Genomic DNA, 22,921 nt, shown 5'->3' on the forward strand with positions numbered 1-22,921 from the left:
GTAGTGGGCAAAAGAACGATGGATTTAACCCAGATCTCTTGACTGGGGGAGAATGTCTGCATTGTCAGCATTCCGTCCATCATTTGTTTGTTGTAACGCTTTTCGCCCTAAGTGGGATGGGTACTCCCAGACGTGGGACCCGTGCTCACTACGCCACTGGAGTCAAGCTATCCTGGCTGATGACGGCTGATAGCCAGAAACCGGTCCTAGGATGCTTGATTCCGGTCCAGGGAAGACATGGCTTGGCAGTTCGGGCTGGACTGTTCCCATGAGGCACAGGGTAAAGACTGATTTGCATATGGCCATGTCTAAACTGGGGTGGCGTAGTGGGCAAAAGAACGATGGATTTAACCCAGATCTCTTGACTGGGGGAGAATGTCTGCATTGTCAGCATTTCGTCCATCATTTGTTTGTTGTAACGCTTTTCGCCCTAAGTGGGATGGGTATTCCCAGACGTGGGACCCGTGCTCACTACGCCACTGGAGTCAAGCTATCCTGGCTGATGACGGCTGATAGCCAGAAACCGGTCCTAGGATGCTTACCTGGCAGGTGAGCCACCACGATCACCTGCCTGCAGTACCTCTGGTCGCCACTAGAGGTCACTGTTCTGCAAGAAGAGCTATTTGGTGCTTTTAAGCGCACAAATGCACTTTTAAGTGCTACTGCTGGAGCTTTGCCTGCTGAGGATACCTGCCTTCTGGACCTGCCTTCCTGCCTGCTGAGGACCACTGCCTGCTTGGGACCACTGCCTGCTGGGGACTCCTGCCTGCTGAAGCCACCTGCTGCCTGGAGCTGCCTGCCTGACCTGCTGGAGCTGCCTGCCTTGCTGGGGACGCTTTGACTGCTGGAGCTGCCTACCTGCTGTGGATTCCCTCCCTACCTGCTGTGGACTGCCTGAAGGAGCTGCCTGCCAGCTGGGGACCTCTTGCCAGCCTGAAGGAGACCCCTGCCAGCCCCTGCTGGGACACCCACCCTGCTGGAGCTGAGGGTCTGCCTGAGTCCTCCACCCACCTGAAGGGGACCCTGTCTACTGGCCTGAGGATTACCTACCTGCCACCAGCTCCCTTGGGAATCCTTCTTCTTCTCCTGGGCACAGCACAGCAAAGCAGCAGGATGAGCAGGCCCCTGAATCCATGGTTCCACAACACCGTAAAGCTACAGAGGAAGGTGGAGCCAGACGGCTCTATACCGCACCTGAACAGGAAGATATTTACTGAGCTGCTGGTAACCAAGATGGGGTTCACAGCAGCAGAAATCTGGTGCATCATGACGGATGCACCCAAAGGCACCTACCTGCTTACGTTCATGTCTGAACGAATCTGCAGGAGGTATTGGCAGATGTGCTGGTCACGACGGGAGGAGAAACCCTTCTCTGACTTCCACCTGGAATGCCAGCTCGTGGTGGAGGTTAAGAGAATGACCGTGCACGTCTACAATCCACATGTCAATATGCAGGACCTAACAACCTTCCTACGCCGCCACTGCACAGTGACAAAAGAACCCTCCCGCAACCTGGACAGCGACGGCATTTGGGATGGTAAATGGACAGTGATGGTGAAGCTGAAGGAGGACCCTTTGGCCCCAGATGGAATCAGCCACCCCCCTTCCAGCTTCTCCCTAGGGCGTGACTCGGGGTACCTCTACTACCCTGGGCAGCCCAAACTCTGCAACAGGTGCAGCAAACCTGGCCACACCGGCAAGGACTGCACGGCGCAAGTTTGCAGGAAATGCAAGCAAGAAGGCCACACAGCAATGTTCTGTAAGGAGAAAACCCCATGCAACCTCTGTGGGGCCACAGGTCACCTCTTTAAGGACTGCCCAAAAAGAGCGAAATCCTATGCCCAAGCTGCCAAACCTCCGTGGAGTGAGCAGTCGGAGGAGGCAGAGGAGACCAGGCCTCCAGTCCCACCCCTGCGGCGGGAGAGGGGGACTGGGAGAGGGAAGGGCCCTAAACAAGACCAGCCCAAGCCCGACCAGGACACCGCCAAGGTCCAGGAGCAACAGACACCTGCCGATACCCCAACCACCCTCCCTGAGCCCGATGAGCACTGTGAGTCAATGGAGACTCCCGCTCAGGATGCCACCGAGGACCAGGGGGAAGGGCCCTGGATAACACAGGAGCGCAGAAAAAGGAGGCACTCAACTGACTCCGAAGGAGAAAGCAAGAGACCAGTGAGCACCCACAACTCCTACTCAGGGCTCGAGAATCCAGAAGAGGAGGAGCAGCTCGAACACGACAGCCCAGACGAGCAACTCGAGCAAGTATCAAAAGTGCTGAAAGAGATGAGGGCACTGGCAAACTCCATGGAGCAGTCCCCACCCCCATCGCCAGCAAGAGTTGAAGAAGTGGAGACCTTCATCGTGGCCCGAGAGCAAGACCTGCCCGTCACCCTGGAGGAGGTAGACCCCAAGCCCAGCCAAGAGCGGGAAGCGGCCATCGTGCAACAGCAAGCAGTAGCTGCCGAGCAGGAAGGCCAAACGCCGGAGTCCCAACAGGAGGCTGTCACAGCCCTGTAAGTAGCCTTGTCAACTGTTTTGTAACCAATTGCTTTGACTTGATAATTAGTCTTTAAGTATTAAGTTTACTCTTAAAAACTAATTAATGATGGCTATTTCATTATTTTCCGTAAATGTCAGAAGTATTAGAGACAGGCGCAGATGTGCTAGTACTTTGGGTTTCCTTGCCAGTCAGGAGTGTGATGTGTACATGATTCAGGAATGCTCCATCCCCTTCGCAACATCATACACGCACCTAGAACAGCAGTGGACCCTAGGGCCTTCCTTTTGGTCTGGAGGGAACAGCAGTAGGTCTGTAGGAGTGGCTACCTTAGTCAGAGGAAGGCGTTTCACGATGGACTCGGTCACCGAACTGGAGGGCGGCAGGGCTCTTGTCGTCGACGGTTCGTGGGCAGGAGAGCCAGTTAGACTGATCAACGTGTACGCCCCTTCTGATGTAGGCGAGCGACGGTAACTGTTTCAGCGCCTCAGGCCACAGCTGGTCACCTCCAGAACAATTTTGATGGGTGGGGACTTCAACTGTATTCTAGAAGCAGGTGGTAGATGCGGGGCCAGGGCAGGGGCAGGATGGATGGATGATGCTGCGAAACTACTGGTAGAGATGGTGGGGGAGGCCTCCCTGACAGATGTTATGGGGTCCATGGGGGTGAACGCCAGGAACTTCACCTGGAGTCGCCCTGATGGCTCCTTGCGCTCCAGGATAGACTTCATCTTTACCTCTCGATCAGTGAAGCTCAAGCAACATTCAATGGTGACAGTACATTTCTCTGACCACAGAGCTATCCACTTCCAAGGGGAACTGACGGGCAAGTTCCTGACAGGTCCAGGCACTTGGAAACTGAATAGCTCTCTGCTGGAGAAAGAGGGGGTGAAGGAGGAGTTGAGGGAGACATACATCCAGTGGCAGGCCATGAAAGAGACATTCGAGTACACAGGGGAATGGTGGGAATGGGTGAAAGGCAGGCTCCAGGATTTCTTCAAGAATGTGGGCAGGCAGGCTGCAAGGGGGAGAAAGAGGGAGTTCAGTAGACTACAGCAAGCGCTGCAAGAACTGCACGACCTCCAACACCGGGGATGGGACGTCATGAGCCCTCTGGAAGAAGTCAAGAAAGAGCTGAGCGAGCACTTTCATGACGAATCCAGGGGGATCATCTTCCGTTCCAAGGTGGAGAACTTGGAGAAGGGGGAGAAATGCAACTCCTTCTTCTTTAAGAAAATCCACTCTGCGCACACCCCTCTGGTTCAACTGCGCAATAAGGAGGGAATCCTCTGTGACACGAGGGAGGACATTAGGAAGGTAGTGACAGACTTCTATGGGGACCTCTACTCAGAGAAGAGGTCAGAGGGAGATCAAGCAGAAAAGTTTCTGTCTGGTATCCCAAGAACTGTTTCCCCAACAGTGAGAGAAGCCCTTAATGCCCCCCTGACTTTGGACGAGCTGCACCTTGCAGTTAAATCCTTCAAGTCAGGAAAGACACCAGGTAGTGATGGTCTCCCAGTCGAGTTCTATGCCTCACTGTGGGACCTAGTGGGACCAGATCTCCTGCAGGTGTATGAGGAGATGGAGAGGGAAGGAATCATGCCCCACACTCTGAGGGAGGGAATGATTGCTCTCTTGTATAAACATAAGGGGGAGAGATGTGACCTAAAGAACTGGCGCCCCATCTCTCTCCTGAATGTTGACTACAAGATCCTTGCAAAGACACTAGTTAACAGACTGAAGGGCGCCATGGGAGAGTTAGTTCACCCAGACCAAACCTGTGGGATCCCGGGGCGCAGGGTCGCAGATAGCCTTGCACTGATAAGGGACACGATCCAGTACATCACGGACCGCAAGATCCGGGCTGCCCTGGTCTGTCTAGATCAAGAGAAGGCATTCGATCGCGTCTCCCATGAGTTCATGGAGAGGGTACTGCACGGCTTTGGGCTGGGGGAGCGCTTCTGCGGTTACGTTAAAGTAATGTATAAAGACATCTTCAGTTCAGTCATTGTAAATGGTTGTAAAACAGACCCCTTTCCTATCAGGTCTGGGGTAAGACAAGGCTGCCCGCTCTCGCCACCTCTGTTTGTTTTGGTTATAGAGCTACTCGCTGAGTACATCAGGAAGAACCCAAACATCAGAGGAATCCAGACACCCGGCGACGCGAAGAGGGAAGTCAAGTGTTCGCTGTACATGGACGATGTCACCCTCTTCTGCGCGGATGCGGAATCAGTCCAATCTCTGATGGAGGCGTGCACAGACTTCGGCAAGGCATCAGGGGCGAGAATCAACGTGGACAAGTCTCAGGCCAAACTCTTCGGGCGATGGGACCTCTGCAACGAGCCTCTCCCCTTCCCCATCGAGGCAGGACTGATGAAGATCCTCGGCGTCTGGTTTGGAGGGCCAGGGGCAGCAGTGAAGAGCTGGAACGAACGTTTGGCCAAGGTGAAGCAAAAACTGGGCCTCTGGAGCCTGAGAAACCTGAGCATTGAAGGGAAGGCTCTGGTGCTCAGGAACGATGCACTGCCCGTGCTGCAGTATGTGACACAGGCCTGGCCACACCTGGCCAACGTAGCACGGGCCATCAACAGCATGGTGTTCCATTTTGTCTGGCACTCCAAGATGGACAGGGTGAAACGGTCAGTCATGCACAAGGAGCACCGCAAAGGGGGGAAGGCAGTCCCCGACATCTCAACGATCCTCAGGGCCTTCTTTGTGTGCGGCTGCGTCCGGATAACCCTTTTAAATATGAACAAGGACCACTCTGCCTACAAGGTGTTCCGCTTTTTCCTCCTCCCGGTGTGGAGACGGCTGGGATGGGATAAGTGGGAGAATGCTGTGACTTTCAACTGGGACCTCCCATGGTACTACAAGGAGGTAGAAAAGTTTGTGGGGGAATTTGGGCTGAACTGTGTCACTCCTTGCCTTTGGAAGCCCAAGACAATCCGCAAACTGATCAGGACCAGGGACACCACCGAACCAGTGAGCGACCTGCCACCAGCAACGGCATCGCACGTGTGGGAGAATGTATCCTCCCCAGTTCTGACCAACAGACACAAGGACATAGCATGGATGACTGTAAAGGGGGGCCTGCCAGTGAGGTCCTTCATGCACAGCAGAGGCCTGTGCCCGCACAGGAACTGCCCAAGGGGATGCCCCGCAGAGGAATCTGCACACGATCTCTTCTGGGCCTGCCCCTTTGCCCAGAGACTAAGGGCCGCCTTACGACAAGAACTGGCAGCCCTCATCCCCTATGAGAACATTACGGACCAGTCCATGCTGTACGGGCTGTTTCCAGGGACACACACAGAGGAAGCTATCCAGGAGTGCTGGAGACTCCTCTGCTGTATTAAAGACATTCTCCTGTTCGCCAGAACACGCCTGGTGACCAATGGAGAGGTGGTAAACAGAGAAGGGTGCCGCAGGATGGTGCTCAGCCTGCTTAGAGACTATGCAGCCATGGACAAGAGGGAAAGTGAGGAAGAAGAAGAGCTGTGAGAAAAACCTCCTTCCCCACTGTACTCTTTAAAGTGGCGTCCCCATTAAAACCGTAAAACGCTATCTGCAAATACATCTGATGAAATGTAAAATGTCTCAATGCATTGATTGACTGAAAAGTTGAAGTGGATTGCCTTCCCTAAGGGGTGAGGTACCACTTCCTTAAAAACTATGTATCGCAACTTTTAAGCACTTAATAAAAGTTTTTGCCCCAAAACTAAAAAAAAAACCGGTCCTAGGATGCTTGATTCTGGTCCAGGGAAGACATGGCTTGGCAGTTCGGGCTGGACTGTTCCCATGAGGCACAGGGTCAAGACTGATTTGCATATGACCATGTCTAAACTGGGGTGGCATAGTGGGCAAAAGAACGATGGATTTAACCCAGATCTCTTGACTGGGGGAGAATGTCTGCATTGTCAGCATTCCGTCCATCATTTGTTTGTTGTAACGCTTTTCGCCCTAAGTCGGTTGGGTATTCCCAGACGTGGGACCCGTGCTCACTACGCCACTGGAGTCAAGCTATCCTGGCTGATGACGGCTGATAGCCAGAAACCGGTCCTAGGATGCTTGATTCCGGTCCAGGGAAGACATGGCTTGGCAGTTCGGGCTGGACTGTTCCCATGAGGCACAGGGTCAAGACTGATTTGCATATGGCCATGTCTAAACTGGGGTGGCGTAGTGGGCAAAAGAACAATAGATTTAACCCAGATCTCTTGACTAGGGGAGAATGTCTGCATTGTCAGCATTCCGTCCATCATTTGTTTGTTGTAACGCTTTTCGCCCTAAGTGGGATGGGTATTCCCAGACGTGGGACCCGTGCTCACTACGCCACTGGAGTCAAGCTATCCTGGCTGATGACGGCTGATAGCCAGAAACCGGTCCTAGGATGCTTGATTCCGGTCCAGGGAAGACATGGCTTGGCAGTTCGGGCTGGACTGTTCCCATGAGGCACAGGGTCAAGACTGATTTGCATATGGCCATGTCTAAACTGGGGTGGCGTAGTGGGCAAAAGAACGATGGATTTAACCCAGATCTCTTGACTGGGGGAGAATGTCTGCATTGTCAGCATTCCGTCCATCATTTGTTTGTTGTAACGCTTTTCGCCCTAAGTGGGATGGGTATTCCCAGACGTGGGACCCGTGCTCACTACGCCACTGGAGTCAAGCTATCCTGGCTGATGACGGCTGATAGCCAGAAACCGGTCCTAGGATGCTTGATTCCGGTCCAGGGAAGACATGGCTTGGCAGTTCGGGCTGGATTGTTCCCATGAGGCACAGGGTCAAGACTGATTTGCATATGGCCATGTCTAAACTGAGGTGGCGTAGTGGGCAAAAGAACGATGGATTTAACCCAGATCTCTTGACTGGGGGAGAATGTCTGCATTGTCAGCATTCCGTCCATCATTTGTTTGTTTTAACGCTTTTCGCCCTAAGTGGGATGGGTATTCCCAGACGTGGGACCCGTGCTCACTACGCCACTGGAGTCAAGCTATCCTGGCTGATGACGGCTGATAGCCAGAAACCGGTCCTAGGATGCTTGATTCCGGTCCAGGGAAGACATGGCTTGGCAGTTCGGGCTGGACTGTTCCCAATAGGCACAGGGTCAAGACTGATTTGCATATGGCCATGTCTAAACTGGGGTGGCGTAGTGGGCAAAAGAACGATGGATTTAACCCAGATCTCTTGACTGGGGGAGAATGTCTGCATTGCCAGCATTCCGTCCATCATTTGTTTGTTGTAACGCTTTTCGCCCTAAGTGGGATAGGTATTCCCAGACGTGGGACCCGTGCTCACTACGCCACTGGAGTCAAGCTATCCTGGCTGATGACGGCTGATAGCCAGAAACCGGTCCTAGGATGCTTGATTCCGGTCCAGGGAAGACATGGCTTGGCAGTTCGGGCTGGACTGTTCCCATGAGGCACAGGGTCAAGACTGATTTGCATATGGCCATGTCTAAACTGGGGTGGCGTAGTGGGCAAAAGAACGATGGATTTAACCCAGATCTCTTGACTGGGGGAGAATGTCTGCATTGTCAGCATTCCGTCCATCATTTGTTTGTTGTAACGCTTTTCGCCCTAAGTGGGATGGGTATTCCCAGACGTGGGACCCGTGCTCACTACGCCACTGGAGTCAAGCTATCCTGGCTGATGACGGCTGATAGCCAGAAACCGGTCCTAGGATGCTTGATTCCGGTCCAGGGAAGACATGGCTTGGCAGTTCGGGCTGGACTGTTCCCATGAGGCACAGGGTCAAGACTGATTTGCATATGGCCATGTCTAAACTGGGGTGTCGTATTGGGCAAAAGAACGATGGATTTAACCCAGATCTCTTGACTGGGGGAGAATGTCTGTATTGTCAGCATTCCGTCCATCATTTGTTTGTTGTAACGCTTTTCGCCCTAAGTGGGATGGGTATTCCCAGACGTGGGACCCGTGCTCACTACGCCACTGGAGTCAAGCTATCCTGGCTGATGACGGCTGATAGCCAGAAACCGGTCCTAGGATGCTTGATTCCGGTCCAGGGAAGACATGGCTTGGCAGTTCGGGCTGGACTGTTCCCATGAGGCACAGGGTCAAGACTGATTTGCATATGGCCATGTCTAAACTGGGGTGGCATAGTGGGCAAAAGAACGATGGATTTAACCCAGATCTCTTGACTGGGGAAGAATGTCTGCATTGTCAGCATTCCGTCCATCATTTGTTTGTTGTAACGCTTTTCGCCCTAAGTGGGATGGGTATTCCCAGACGTGGGACCCGTGCTCACTACGCCACTGGAGTCAAGCTATCCTGGCTGATGACGGCTGATAGCCAGAAACCGGTCCTAGGATGCTTGATTCCGGTCCAGGGAAGACATGGCTTGGCAGTTCGGGCTGGACTGTTCCCATGAGGCACAGGGTCAAGACTGATTTGCATATGGCCATGTCTAAACTGGGGTGGCGTAGTGGGCAAAAGAACGATGGATTTAACCCAGATCTCTTGACTGGGGGAGAATGTCTGCATTGTCAGCATTCCGTCCATCATTTGTTTGTTGTAACGCTTTTCGCCCTAAGTCGGATGGGTATTCCCAGACGTGGGACCCGTGCTCACTACGCCACTGGAGTCAAGCTATCCTGGCTGATGACGGCTGATAGCCAGAAACCGGTCCTAGGATGCTTGATTCCGGTCCAGGGAAGACATGGCTTGGCAGTTCGGGCTGGACTGTTCCCATGAGGCACAGGGTCAAGACTGATTTGCATATGGCCATGTCTAAACTGGGGTGGCGTAGTGGGCAAAAGAACGATAGATTTAACCCAGATCTCTTGACTGGGGGAGAATGTCTGCATTGTCAGCATTCCGTCCATCATTTGTTTGTTGTAACGCTTTTCGCCCTAAGTGGGATGGGTATTCCCAGACGTGGGACCCGTGCTCACTACGCCACTGGAGTCAAGCTATCCTGGCTGATGACGGCTGATAGCCAGAAACCGGTCCTAGGATGCTTGATTCCGGTCCAGGGAAGACATGGCTTGGCAGTTCGGGCTGGACTGTTCCCATGAGGCACAGGGTCAAGACTGATTTGCATATGGCCATGTCTAAACTGGGGTGGCGTAGTGGGCAAAAGAACGATGGATTTAACCCAGATCTCTTGACTGGGGGAGAATGTCTGCATTGTCAGCATTCCGTCCATCATTTGTTTGTTGTAACGCTTTTCGCCCTAAGTGGGATGGGTATTCCCAGACGTGGGACCCGTGCTCACTACGCCACTGGAGTCAAGCTATCCTGGCTGATGACGGCTGATAGCAAGAAACCGGTCCTAGGATGCTTGATTCCGGTCCAGGGAAGACATGGCTTGGCAGTTCGGGCTGGACTGTTCCCATGAGGCACAGGGTAAAGACTGATTTGCATATGGCCATGTCTAAACTGGGGTGGCGTAGTGGGCAAAAGAACGATGGATTTAACCCAGATCTCTTGACTGGGGGAGAATGTCTGCATTGTCAGCATTCCGTCCATCATTTGTTTGTTGTAACGCTTTTCGCCCTAAGTGGGATGGGTATTCCCAGACGTGGGACCCGTGCTCACTACGCCACTGGAGTCAAGCTATCCTGGCTGATGACGGCTGATAGCCAGAAACCTGTCCTAGGATGCTTGATTCCGGTCCAGGGAAGACATAGCTTGGCAGTTCGGGCTGGACTGTTCCCATGAGGCACAGGGTCAAGACTGATTTGCGTATGGCCATGTCTAAACAGGGGTGGCGTAGTGGGCAAAAGAACGATGGATTTAACCCAGATCTCTTGACTGGGGGAGAATGTCTGCATTGCCAGCATTCCGTCCATCATTTGTTTGTTGTAACGCTTTTCGCCCTAAGTGGGATAGGTATTCCCAGACGTGGGACCCGTGCTCACTACGCCACTGGAGTCAAGCTATCCTGGCTGATGACTGCTGATAGCCAGAAACCGGACCTAGGATGCTTGATTCCGGTCCAGGGAAGACATGGCTTGGCAGTTCGGGCTGGACTGTTCCCATGAGGCACAGGGTCAAGACTGATTTGCATATGGCCATGTCTAAACTGGGGTGGTGTAGTGGGCAAAAGAACGATGGATTTAACCCAGATCTCTTGACTGGGGGAGAATGTCTGCATTGTCAGCATTCCGTCCATCATTTGTTTGTTGTAACGCTTTTCGCCCTGAGTGGGATGGGTATTCCCAGACGTGGGACCCGTGCTCACTACGCCACTGGAGTCAAGCTATCCTGGCTGATGACGGCTGATAGCCAGAAACCGGTCCTAGGATGCTTGATTCCGGTCCAGGGAAGACATGGCTTGGCAGTTCGGGCTGGACTGTTCCCATGAGGCACAGGGTCAAGACTGATTTGCATATGGCCATGTCTAAACTGGGGTGGCGTAGTGGGCAAAAGAACGATGGATTTAACCCAGATCTCTTGACTGGGGGAGAATGTCTGCATTGTCAGCATTCCGTCCATCATTTGTTTGTTGTAACGCTTTTCGCCCTAAGTGGGATGGGTATTCCCAGACGTGGGACCCGTGCTCACTACGCCACTGGAGTCAAGCTATCCTGGCTGATGACGGCTGATAGCCAGAAACTGGTCCTAGGATGCTTGATTCCGGTCCAGGGAAGACATGGCTTGGCAGTTCGGGCTGGACTGTTCCCATGAGGCACAGGGTCAAGACTGATTTGCATATGGCCATGTCTAAACTGGGGTGGCGTAGTGGGCAAAAGAATGATGGATTTAACCCAGATCTCTTGACTGGGGGAGAATGTCTGCATTGTCAGCATTCCGTCCATCATTTGTTTGTTGTAACGCTTTTCGCCCTAAGTGGGATGGGTATTCCCAGACGTGGGACCCGTGCTCACTACGCCACTGGAGTCAAGCTATCCTGGCTGATGACGGCTGATAGCCAGAAACCGGTCCTAGGATGCTTGATTCCGGTCCAGGGAAGACATGGCTTGGCAGTTCGGGCTGGACTGTTCCCATGAGGCACAGGGTCAAGACTGATTTGCATATGGCCATGTCTAAACTGGGGTGGCGTAGTGGGCAAAAGAACGATGGATTTAACCCAGATCTCTTGACTGGGGGAGAATGTCTGCATTGTCAGCATTCCGTCCATCATTTGTTTGTTGTAACGCTTTTCGCCCTAAGTGGGATAGGTATTCCCAGACGTGGGACCCGTGCTCACTACGCCACTGGAGTCAAGCTATCCTGGCTGATGACGGCTGATAGCCAGAAACCGGTCCTAGGATGCTTGATTCCGGTCCAGGGAAGACATGGCTTGGCAGTTCGGGCTGGACTGTTCCCATGAGGCACAGGGTCAAGACTGATTTGCATGTGGCCATGTCTAAACTGGGGTGGCGTAGTGGGCAAAAGAACGATGGATTTAACCCAGATCTCTTGACTGGGGGAGAATGTCTGCATTGTCAGCATTCCGTCCATCATTTGTTTGTTGTAGCGCTTTTCGCCCTAAGTGGGATGGGTATTCCCAGACGTGGGACCCGTGCTCACTACGCCACTGGAGTCAAGCTATCCTGCCTGATGACGGCTGATAGCCAGAAACCGGTCCTAGGATGCTTGATTCCGGTCCAGGGAAGACATGGCTTGGCAGTTCGGGCTGGACTGTTCCCATGAGGCACAGGGTCAAGACTGATTTGCATATGGCCATGTCTAAACTGGGGTGGCGTAGTGGGCAAAAGAATGATGGATTTAACCCAGATCTCTTGACTGGGGGAGAATGTCTGCATTGTTAGCATTCCGTCCATCATTTGTTTGTTGTAACGCTTTTCGCCCTAAGTGGGATGGGTATTCCCAGACGTGGGACCCGTGCTCACTACGCCACTGGAGTCAAGCTATCCTGGCTGATGACGGCTGATAGCCAGAAACCGGTCCTAGGATGCTTGATTCCGGTCCAGGGAAGACATGGCTTGGCAGTTCGGGCTGGACTGTTCCCATGAGGCACAGGGTCAAGACTGATTTGCATATGGCCATGTCTAAACTGGGGTGGCGTAGTGGGCAAAAGAACGATGGATTTAACCCAGATCTCTTGACTGGGAGAGAATGTCTGCATTGTCAGCATTCCGTCCATCATTTGTTTGTTGTAACGCTTTTCGCCCTAAGTGGGAAGGGTATTCCCAGACGTGGGACCCGTGCTCACTACGCCACTGGAGTCAAGCTATCCTGCTGATGACGGCTGATAGCCAGAAACCGGTCCTAGGATGCTTGATTCCGGTCCAGGGAAGACATGGCTTGGCAGTTCGGGCTGGACTGTTCCCATGAGGCACAGGGTCAAGACTGATTTGCATATGGCCATGTCTAAACTGGGGTGGCGTAGTGGGCAAAAGAACGATGGATTTAACCCAGATCTCTTGACTGGGGGAGAATGTCTGCATTGCCAGCATTCCGTCCATCATTTGTTTGTTGTAACGCTTTTCGCCCTAAGTGGGATGGGTACTCCCAGACGTGGGACCCGTGCTCACTACGCCACTGGAGTCAAGCTATCCTGGCTGATGACGGCTGATAGCCAGAAACCGGTCCTAGGATGCTTGATTCCGGTCCAGGGAAGACATGGCTTGGCAGTTCGGGCTGGACTGTTCCCATGAGGCACAGGGTCAAGATTGATTTGCATATGGCCATGTCTAAACTGGGGTGGCGTAGTGGGCAAAAGAACGATGGATTTAACCCAGATCTCTTGACTGGGGGAGAATGTCTGCATTGTCAGCATTCTGTCCATCATTTGTTTGTTGTAACGCTTTTCGCCCTAAGTGGGATGGGTATTCCCAGACGTGGGACCATTGCTCACTATGCCACTGGAGTCAAGCTATCCTGGCTGATGACGGCTGATAGCCAGAAACCGGTCCTAGGATGCTTGATTCCGGTCCAGGGAAGACATGGCTTGGCAGTTCGGGCTGGACTGTTCCCATGAGGCACAGGGTCAAGACTGATTTGCATATGGCCATGTCTAAACTGGGGTGGCGTAGTGGGCAAAAGAATGATGGATTTAACCCAGATCTCTTGACTGGGGGAGAATGTCTGCATTGTTAGCATTCCGTCCATCATTTGTTTGTTGTAACGCTTTTCGCCCTAAGTGGGATGGGTATTCCCAGACGTGGGACCCGTGCTCACTACGCCACTGGAGTCAAGCTATCCTGGCTGATGACGGCTGATAGCCAGAAACCGGTCCTAGGATGCTTGATTCCGGTCCAGGGAAGACATGGCTTGGCAGTTCGGGCTGGACTGTTCCCATGAGGCACAGGGTCAAGACTGATTTGCATATGGCCATGTCTAAACTGGGGTGGCGTAGTGGGCAAAAGAACGATGGATTTAACCCAGATCTCTTGACTGGGAGAGAATGTCTGCATTGTCAGCATTCCGTCCATCATTTGTTTGTTGTAACGCTTTTCGCCCTAAGTGGGAAGGGTATTCCCAGACGTGGGACCCGTGCTCACTACACCACTGGAGTCAAGCTATCCTGCTGATGACGGCTGATAGCCAGAAACCGGTCCTAGGATGCTTGATTCCGGTCCAGGGAAGACATGGCTTGGCAGTTCGGGCTGGACTGTTCCCATGAGGCACAGGGTCAAGACTGATTTGCATATGGCCATGTCTAAACTGGGGTGGCGTAGTGGGCAAAAGAACGATGGATTTAACCCAGATCTCTTGACTGGGGGAGAATGTCTGCATTGCCAGCATTCCGTCCATCATTTGTTTGTTGTAACGCTTTTCGCCCTAAGTGGGATGGGTACTCCCAGACGTGGGACCCGTGCTCACTACGCCACTGGAGTCAAGCTATCCTGGCTGATGACGGCTGATAGCCAGAAACCGGTCCTAGGATGCTTGATTCCGGTCCAGGGAAGACATGGCTTGGCAGTTCGGGCTGGACTGTTCCCATGAGGCACAGGGTCAAGATTGATTTGCATATGGCCATGTCTAAACTGGGGTGGCGTAGTGGGCAAAAGAACGATGGATTTAACACAGATCTCTTGACTGGGGGAGAATGTCTGCATTGTCAGCATTCTGTCCATCATTTGTTTGTTGTAACGCTTTTCGCCCTAAGTGGGATGGGTATTCCCAGACGTGGGACCATTGCTCACTATGCCACTGGAGTCAAGCTATCCTGGCTGATGACGGCTGATAGCCAGAAACCGGTCCTAGGATGCTTGATTCCGGTCCAGGGAAGACATGGCTTGGCAGTTCGGGCTGGACTGTTCCCATGAGGCACAGGGTCAAGACTGATTTGCATATCGCCATGTCTAAACTGGGGTGGCGTAGTGGGCAAAAGAACGATGGATTTAACCCAGATCTCTTGACTGGGGGAGAATGTCTGCATTGTCAGCATTCCGTCCATCATTTGTTTGTTGTAACGCTTTTCGCCCTAAGTGGGATGGGTATTCCCAGACGTGGGACCCGTGCTCACTACGCCACTGGTGTCAAGCTATCCTGGCTGATGACGGCTGATAGCCAGAAACCGGTCCTAGGATGCTTGATTCCGGTCCAGGGAAGACATGGCTTGGCAGTTCGGGCTGGACTGTTCCCATGAGGCACAGGGTCAAGACTGATTTGCATATGGCCATGTCTAAACTGGGGTGGCATAGTGGGCAAAAGAACGATGGATTTAACCCAGATCTCTTGACTGGGGGAGAATGTCTGCATTGTCAGCATTCCGTCCATCATTTGTTTGTTGTAACGCTTTTCGCCCTTAGTGGGATAGGTATTCCCAGACGTGGGACCCGTGCTCACTACGCCACTGGAGTCAAGCTATCCTGGCTGATGACGGCTGATAGCCAGAAACCGGTCCTAGGATGCTTGATTCCGGTCCAGGGAAGACATGGCTTGGCAGTTCGGGCTGGACTGTTCCCATGAGGCACAGGGTCAAGACTGATTTGCATATGGCCATGTCTAAACTGGGGTGGCGTAGTGGGCAAAAGAATGATGGATTTAACCCAGATCTCTTGACTGGGGGAGAATGTCTGCATTGTCAGCATTCCGTCCATCATTTGTTTGTTGTAACGCTTTTCGCCCTAAGTGGGATGGGTATTCCCAGACGTGGGACCTGTGCTCACTACGCCACTGGAGTCAAGCTATCCTGGCTGATGACGGCTGATAGCCAGAAACTGGTCCTAGGATGCTTGATTCCGGTCCAGGGAAGACATGGCTTGGCAGTTCGGGCTGGACTGTTCCCATGAGGCACAGGGTCAAGACTGATTTGCATATGGCCATGTCTAAACTGGGGTGGCGTAGTGGGCAAAAGAATGATGGATTTAACCCAGATCTCTTGACTGGGGGAGAATGTCTGCATTGTTAGCATTCCGTCCATCATTTGTTTGTTGTATTGCTTTTCGCCCTAAATGGGATGGGTATTCCCAGACGTGGGACCCGTGCTCACTACGCCACTGGAGTCAAGCTATCCTGGCTGATGGCGGCTGATAGCCAGAAACCGGTCCTAGGATGCTTGATTCCGGTCCAGGGAAGACATGGCTTGGCAGTTCGGGCTAGACTGTTCCCATGAGGCACAGGGTCAAGACTGATTTGCATATGGCCATGTCTAAACTGGGGTGGCGTAGTGGGCAAAAGAACGATGGATTTAACCCAGATCTCTTGACTGGGGGAGAATGTCTGCATTGTCAGCATTCCGTCCATCATTTGTTTGTTGTAACGCTTTTCGCCCTAAGTGGGATGGGTACTCCCAGACGTGGGACCCGTGCTCACTACGCCACTGGAGTCAAGCTATCCTGGCTGATGACGGCTGATAGCCAGAAACCGGTCCTAGGATGCTTGATTCCGGTCCAGGGAAGACATGGCTTGGCAGTTCGGGCTGGACTGTTCCCATGAGGCACAGGGTCAAGACTGATTTGCATATGGCCATGTCTAAACTGGGGTGGCGTAGTGGGCAAAAGAACGATGGATTTAACCCAGATCTCTTGACTGGGGGAGAATGTCTGCATTGTCAGCATTCCGTCCATCATTTGTTTGTTGTAACGCTTTTCGCCCTAAGTGGGATGGGTATTCCCAGACGTGGGACCCGTGCTCACTACGCCACTGGAGTCAAGCTATCCTGGCTGATGACGGCTGATAGCCAGAAACCGGTCCTAGGATGCTTACCTGGCAGGTGAGCCACCACGATCACCTGCCTGCAGTACCTCTGGTCGCCACTAGAGGTCACTGTTCTGCAAGAAGAGCTATTTGGTGCTTTTAAGCGCACAAATGCACTTTTAAGTGCTACTGCTGGAGCTTTGCCTGCTGAGGATACCTGCCTTCTGGACCTGCCTTCCTGCCTGCTGAGGACCACTGCCTGCTTGGGACCACTGCCTGCTGGGGACTCCTGCCTGCTGAAGCCACCTGCTGCCTGGAGCTGCCTGCCTGACCTGCTGGAGCTGCCTGCCTTGCTGGGGACGCTTTGACTGCTGGAGCTGCCTACCTGCTGTGGATTCCCTCCCTACCTGCTGTGGACTGCCTGAAGGAGCTGCCTGCCAGCTGGGGACCTCTTGCCAGCCTGAAGGAGACCCCTGCCAGCCCCTGCTGGGACACCCACCCTGCTGGAGCTGAGGGTCTGCCTGAGTCCTCCACCCACCTGAAGGGGACCCTGTCTACTGGCCTGAGGATTACCTACCTGCCACCAGCTCCCTAGGGAATCCTTCTTCTTCTCCTGGGCACAGCACAGCAAAGCAGCAGGATGAGCAGGCCCCTGAATCCATGGTTCCACAACACCGTAAAGCTACAGAGGAAGGTGGAGCCAGACGGCTCTATACCGCACCTGAACAGGAAGATGTTTACTGAGCTGCTGGTAACCAAGATGGGGTTCACAGCAGCAGAAATCTGGTGCATCATGACGGATGCACCCAAAGGCACCTACCTGCTTACGTTCATGTCTGAACGAATCTGCAGGAGGTATTGGCAGATGTGCTGGTCACGACGGGAGGAGAAACCCTTCTCTGACTTCCACCTGGAATGCCAGCTCGTGGTGGAGGTTAAGAGAATGACCGTGCACGTCTACAATCCACATGTCAATATGCAGGACCTAACAACCTTCCTACGCCGCCACTGCACAGTGACAAAAGAACCCTCCCGCAACCTGGACAGCGACGGCATTTGGGATGGTAAATGGACAGTGATGGTGAAGCTGAAGGAGGACCCTTTGGCCCCAGATGGAATCAGCCACCCCTCTTCCAGCTTCTCCCTAGGGCGTGACTCGGGGTACCTCTACTACCCTGGGCAGCCCAAACTCTGCAACAGGTGCAGCAAACCTGGCCACACCGGCAAGGACTGCACGGCGCAAGTTTGCAGGAAATGCAAGCAAGAAGGCCACACAGCAATGTTCTGTAAGGAGAAAACCCCATGCAACCTCTGTGGGGCCACAGGTCACCTCTTTAAGGACTGCCCAAAAAGAGCGAAATCCTATGCCCAAGCTGCCAAACCTCCGTGGAGTGAGCAGCCGGAGGAGGCAGAGGAGACCAGGCCTCCAGTCCCACCCCCGCGGCGGGAGAGGGGGACTGGGAGAGGGAAGGGCCCTAAACAAGACCAGCCCAAGCCCGACCAGGACACCGCCAAGGTCCAGGAGCAACAGACACCTGCCGATACCCCAACCACCCTCCCTGAGCCCGATGAGCACTGTGAGTCAATGGAGACTCCCGCTCAGGATGCCACCGAGGACCAGGGGGAAGGGCCCTGGATAACACAGGAGCGCAGAAAAAGGAGGCACTCAACTGACTCCGAAGGAGAAAGCAAGAGACCAGTGAGCACCCACAACTCCTACTCAGGGCTCGAGAATCCAGAAGAGGAGGAGCAGCTCGAACACGACAGCCCAGACGAGCAACTCGAGCAAGTATCAAAAGTGCTGAAAGAGATGAGGGCACTGGCAAACTCCATGGAGCAGTCCCCACCCCCATCGCCAGCAAGAGTTGAAGAAGTGGAGACCTTCATCGTGGCCCGAGAGCAAGACCTGCCCGTCACCCTGGAGGAGGTAGACCCCAAGCCCAGCCAAGAGCGGGAAGCGGCCATCGTGCAACAGCAAGCAGTAGCTGCCGAGCAGGAAGGCCAAACGCCGGAGTCCCAACAGGAGGCTGTCACAGCCCTGTAAGTAGCCTTGTCAACTGTTTTGTAACCAATTGCTTTGACTTGATAATTAGTCTTTAAGTATTAAGTTTACTCTTAAAAACTAATTAATGATGGCTATTTCATTATTTTCCGTAAATGTCAGAAGTATTAGAGACAGGCGCAGATGTGCTAGTACTTTGGGTTTCCTTGCCAGTCAGGAGTGTGATGTGTACATGATTCAGGAATGCTCCATCCCCTTCGCAACATCATACACGCACCTAGAACAGCAGTGGACCCTAGGGCCTTCCTTTTGGTCTGGAGGGAACAGCAGTAGGTCTGTAGGAGTGGCTACCTTAGTCAGAGGAAGGCGTTTCACGATGGACTCGGTCACCGAACTGGAGGGCGGCAGGGCTCTTGTCGTCGACGGTTCGTGGGCAGGAGAGCCAGTTAGACTGATCAACGTGTACGCCCCTTCTGATGTAGGCGAGCGACGGGAGCTGTTTCAGCGCCTCAGGCCACAGCTGGTCACCTCCAGAACAATTTTGATGGGTGGGGACTTCAACTGTATTCTAGAAGCAGGTGGTAGATGCGGGGCCAGGGCAGGGGCAGGATGGATGGATGATGCTGCGAAACTGGTAGAGATGGTGGGGGAGGCCTGCCTGACAGATGTCATGGGGTCCATGGGGGTGAACGCCAGGAACTTCACCTGGAGTCGCCCTGATGGCTCCTTGCGCTCCAGGATAGACTTCATCTTTACCTCTCGATCAGTGAAGCTCAAGCAACATTCAATGGTGACAGTACATTTCTCTGACCACAGAGCTATCCACTTCCAAGGGGAACTGACGGGCAAGTTCCTGACAGGTCCAGGCACTTGGAAACTGAATAGCTCTCTGCTGGATAAAGAGGGGGTGAAGGAGGAGTTGAGGGAGACATACATCCAGTGGCAGGCCATGAAAGAGACATTCGAGTACACAGGGGAATGGTGGGAATGGGTGAAAGGCAGGCTCCAGGATTTCTTCAAGAATGTGGGCAGGCAGGCTGCAAGGGGGAGAAAGAGGGAGTTCAGTAGACTACAGCAAGCGCTGCAAGAACTGCACGACCTCCAACTCCGGGGATGGGACGTCATGAGCCCTCTGGAAGAAGTCAAGAAAGAGCTGAGCGAGCACTTTCATGACGAATCCAGGGGGATCATCTTCCGTTCCAAGGTGGAGAACTTGGAGAAGGGGGAGAAATGCAACTCCTTCTTCTTTAAGAAAATCCACTCTGCGCACACCCCTCTGGTTCAACTGCGCAATAAGGAGGGAATCCTCTGTGACACGAGGGAGGACATTAGGAAGGTAGTGACAGACTTCTATGGGGACCTCTACTCAGAGAAGAGGTCAGAGGGAGATCAAGCAGAAAAGTTTCTGTCTGGTATCCCAAGAACTGTTTCCCCAACAGTGAGAGAAGCCCTTAATGCCCCCCTGACTTTGGACGAGCTGCACCTGGCAGTTAAATCCTTCAAGTCAGGAAAGACACCAGGTAGTGATGGTCTCCCAGTCGAGTTCTATGCCTCACTGTGGGACCTAGTGGGACCAGATCTCCTGCAGGTGTATGAGGAGATGGAGAGGGAAGGAATCATGCCCCACACTCTGAGGGAGGGAATGATTGCTCTCTTGTATAAACATAAGGGAGAGAGATGTGACCTAAAGAACTGGCGCCCCATCTCTCTCCTGAATGTTGACTACAAGATCCTTGCAAAGACACTAGTTAACAGACTGAAGGGCGCCATGGGAGAGTTAGTTCACCCAGACCAAACCTGTGGGGTCCCGGGGCGCAGGGTCGCAGATAGCCTTGCACTGATAAGGGACACGATCCAGTACATCACGGACCGCAAGATCCGGGCTGCCCTGGTCTGTCTAGATCAAGAGAAGGCATTCGATCGCGTCTCCCATGAGTTCATGGAGAGGGTACTGCACGGCTTTGGGCTGGGGGAGCGCTTCTGCGGTTACGTTAAAGTAATGTATAAAGACATCTTCAGTTCAGTCATTGTAAATGGTTGTAAAACAGACCCCTTTCCTATCAGGTCTGGGGTAAGACAAGGCTGCCCGCTCTCGCCACCTCTGTTTGTTTTGGTTATAGAGCTACTCGCTGAGTACATCAGGAAGAACCCAAACATCAGAGGAATCCAGACACCCGGCGACGCGAAGAGGGAAGTCAAGTGTTCGCTGTACATGGACGATGTCACCCTCTTCTGCGCGGATGCGGAATCAGTCCAATCTCTGATGGAGGCGTGCACAGACTTCGGCAAGGCATCAGGGGCGAGAATCAACGTGGACAAGTCTCAGGCCAAACTCTTCGGGCGATGGGACCTCTGCAACGAGCCTCTCCCCTTCCCCATCGAGGCAGGACTGATGAAGATCCTCGGCGTCTGGTTTGGAGGGCCAGGGGCAGCAGTGAAGAGCTGGAATGAACGTTTGGCCAAGGTGAAGCAAAAACTGGGCCTCTGGAGCCTGAGAAACCTGAGCATTGAAGGGAAGGCTCTGGTGCTCAGGAACGATGCACTGCCCGTGCTGCAGTATGTGACACAGGCCTGGCCACACCTGGCCAACGTAGCACGGGCCATCAACAGCATGGTGTTCCATTTTGTCTGGCACTCCAAGATGGACAGGGTGAAACGGTCAGTCATGCACAAGGAGCACCGCAAAGGGGGGAAGGCAGTCCCCGACATCTCAACGATCCTCAGGGCCTTCTTTGTGTGAGGCTGCGTCCGGATAACCCTTTTAAATATGAACAAGGACCACTCTGCCTACAAGGTGTTCCGCTTTTTCCTCCTCCCGGTGTGGAGACGGCTGGGATGGGATAAGTGGGAGAATGCTGTGACTTTCAACTGGGACCTCCCATGGTACTACAAGGAGGTAGAAAAGTTTGTGGGGGAATTTGGGCTGAACTGTGTCACTCCTTGCCTTTGGAAGCCCAAGACAATCCGCAAACTGATCAGGACCAGGGACACCACCGAACCAGTGAGCGACCTGCCACCAGCAACGGCATCGCACGTGTGGGAGAATGTATCCTCCCCAGTTCTGACCAACAGACACAAGGACATAGCATGGATGACTGTAAAGGGGGGCCTGCCAGTGAGGTCCTTCATGCACAGCAGAGGCCTGTGCCCGCACAGGAACTGCCCAAGGGGATGCCCCGCAGAGGAATCTGCACACCATCTCTTCTGGGCCTGCCCCTTTGCTCAGAGACTAAGGGCCGCCTTACGACAAGAACTGGCAGCCCTCATCCCCTATGAGAACATTACGGACCAGTCCATGCTGTACGGGCTGTTTCCAGGGACACACACAGAGGAAGCTATCCAGGAGTGCTGGAGACTCCTCTGCTGTATTAAAGACATTCTCCTGTTCGCCAGAACACGCCTGGTGACCAATGGAGAGGTGGTAAACAGAGAAGGGTGCCGCAGGATGGTGCTCAGCCTGCTTAGAGACTATGCAGCCATGGACAAGAGGGAAAGTGAGGAAGAAGAAGAGCTGTGAGAAAAACCTCCTTCCCCACTGTACTCTTTAAAGTGGCGTCCCCATTAAAACCGTAAAACGCTATCTGCAAATACATCTGATGAAATGTAAAATGTCTCAATGCATTGATTGACTGAAAAGTTAAAGTGGATTGCCTTCCCTAAGGGGTGAGGTACCACTTCCTTAAAAACTATGTATCGCAACTTTTAAGCACTTAATAAAAGTTTTTGCCCCAAAACTAAAAAAAAAAAAAAAAAAAACGGTCCTAGGATGCTTGATTCCGGTCCAGGGAAGACATGGCTTGGCAGTTCGGGCTGGACTGTTCCCATGAGGCACAGGGTCAAGACTGATTTGCATATGGCCATGTCTAAACTGGGGTGGCATAGTGGGCAAAAGAACGATGGATTTAACCCAGATCTCTTGACTGGGGGAGAATGTCTGCATTGTCAGCATTCCGTCCATCATTTGTTTGTTGTAACGCTTTTCGCCCTAAGTCGGATGGGTATTCCCAGACGTGGGACCCGTGCTCACTACGCCACTGGAGTCAAGCTATCCTGGCTGATGACGGCTGATAGCCAGAAACCGGTCCTAGGATGCTTGATTCCGGTCCAGGGAAGACATGGCTTGGCAGTTCGGGCTGGACTGTTCCCATGAGGCACAGGGTCAAGACTGATTTGCATATGGCCATGTCTAAACTGGGGTGGCGTAGTGGGCAAAAGAACAATAGATTTAACCCAGATCTCTTGACTGGGGGAGAATGTCTGCATTGTCAGCATTCCGTCCATCATTTGTTTGTTGTAACGCTTTTCGCCCTAAGTGGGATGGGTATTCCCAGACGTGGGACCCGTGCTCACTACGCCACTGGAGTCAAGCTATCCTGGCTGATGACGGCTGATAGCCAGAAACCGGTCCTAG

General features: G+C 53.2%; 3 protein-coding genes and 1 pseudogene across 3 annotated transcripts; all 4 read left to right on the plus strand.

Moving 5' to 3' along the window:
* Positions 1-1,113: 1,113 nt before the first annotated feature.
* Positions 1,114-2,517, plus strand: LOC146868113 (uncharacterized). Its single transcript, XM_085624082.1, has one exon. It carries the CDS (start codon positions 1,114-1,116, stop codon positions 2,515-2,517), a length of 1,404 nt encoding a protein of 467 aa, XP_085480208.1.
* Positions 2,518-4,690: 2,173 nt separating this feature from the next.
* On the plus strand, positions 4,691-5,995 carry LOC146868114 (uncharacterized). The gene has a single exon (XM_085615202.1). It carries the CDS (start codon positions 4,691-4,693, stop codon positions 5,993-5,995), a length of 1,305 nt encoding a protein of 434 aa, XP_085471328.1.
* Positions 5,996-17,148: 11,153 nt separating this feature from the next.
* On the plus strand, positions 17,149-18,552 carry LOC146868115 (uncharacterized). Its single transcript, XM_085624083.1, has one exon. The coding sequence runs from the start codon at positions 17,149-17,151 to the stop codon at positions 18,550-18,552; it is 1,404 nt and encodes a 467-aa protein (XP_085480209.1).
* Positions 18,553-20,722: 2,170 nt separating this feature from the next.
* On the plus strand, positions 20,723-22,027 carry LOC146868116 (uncharacterized; annotated as a pseudogene).
* The last annotated feature ends 894 nt before the right edge of the window (positions 22,028-22,921 follow it).

The sequence above is a fragment of the Triturus cristatus genome, chromosome 1_2 (assembly GCF_964204655.1).
Source record: "Triturus cristatus chromosome 1_2, aTriCri1.1, whole genome shotgun sequence".
Lineage (NCBI taxonomy): Eukaryota > Metazoa > Chordata > Amphibia > Caudata > Salamandridae > Triturus > Triturus cristatus.

Excerpts from the sequence above, each read along its gene's own strand:
- LOC146868113 (XM_085624082.1), top strand. The coding sequence starts at position 1,114 with ATGAGCAGGCCCCTGAATCCATGGTTCCACAACACCGTAAAGCTACAG.
- LOC146868114 (XM_085615202.1), top strand. The coding sequence starts at position 4,691 with ATGGACGATGTCACCCTCTTCTGCGCGGATGCGGAATCAGTCCAATCT.
- LOC146868115 (XM_085624083.1), top strand. The coding sequence starts at position 17,149 with ATGAGCAGGCCCCTGAATCCATGGTTCCACAACACCGTAAAGCTACAG.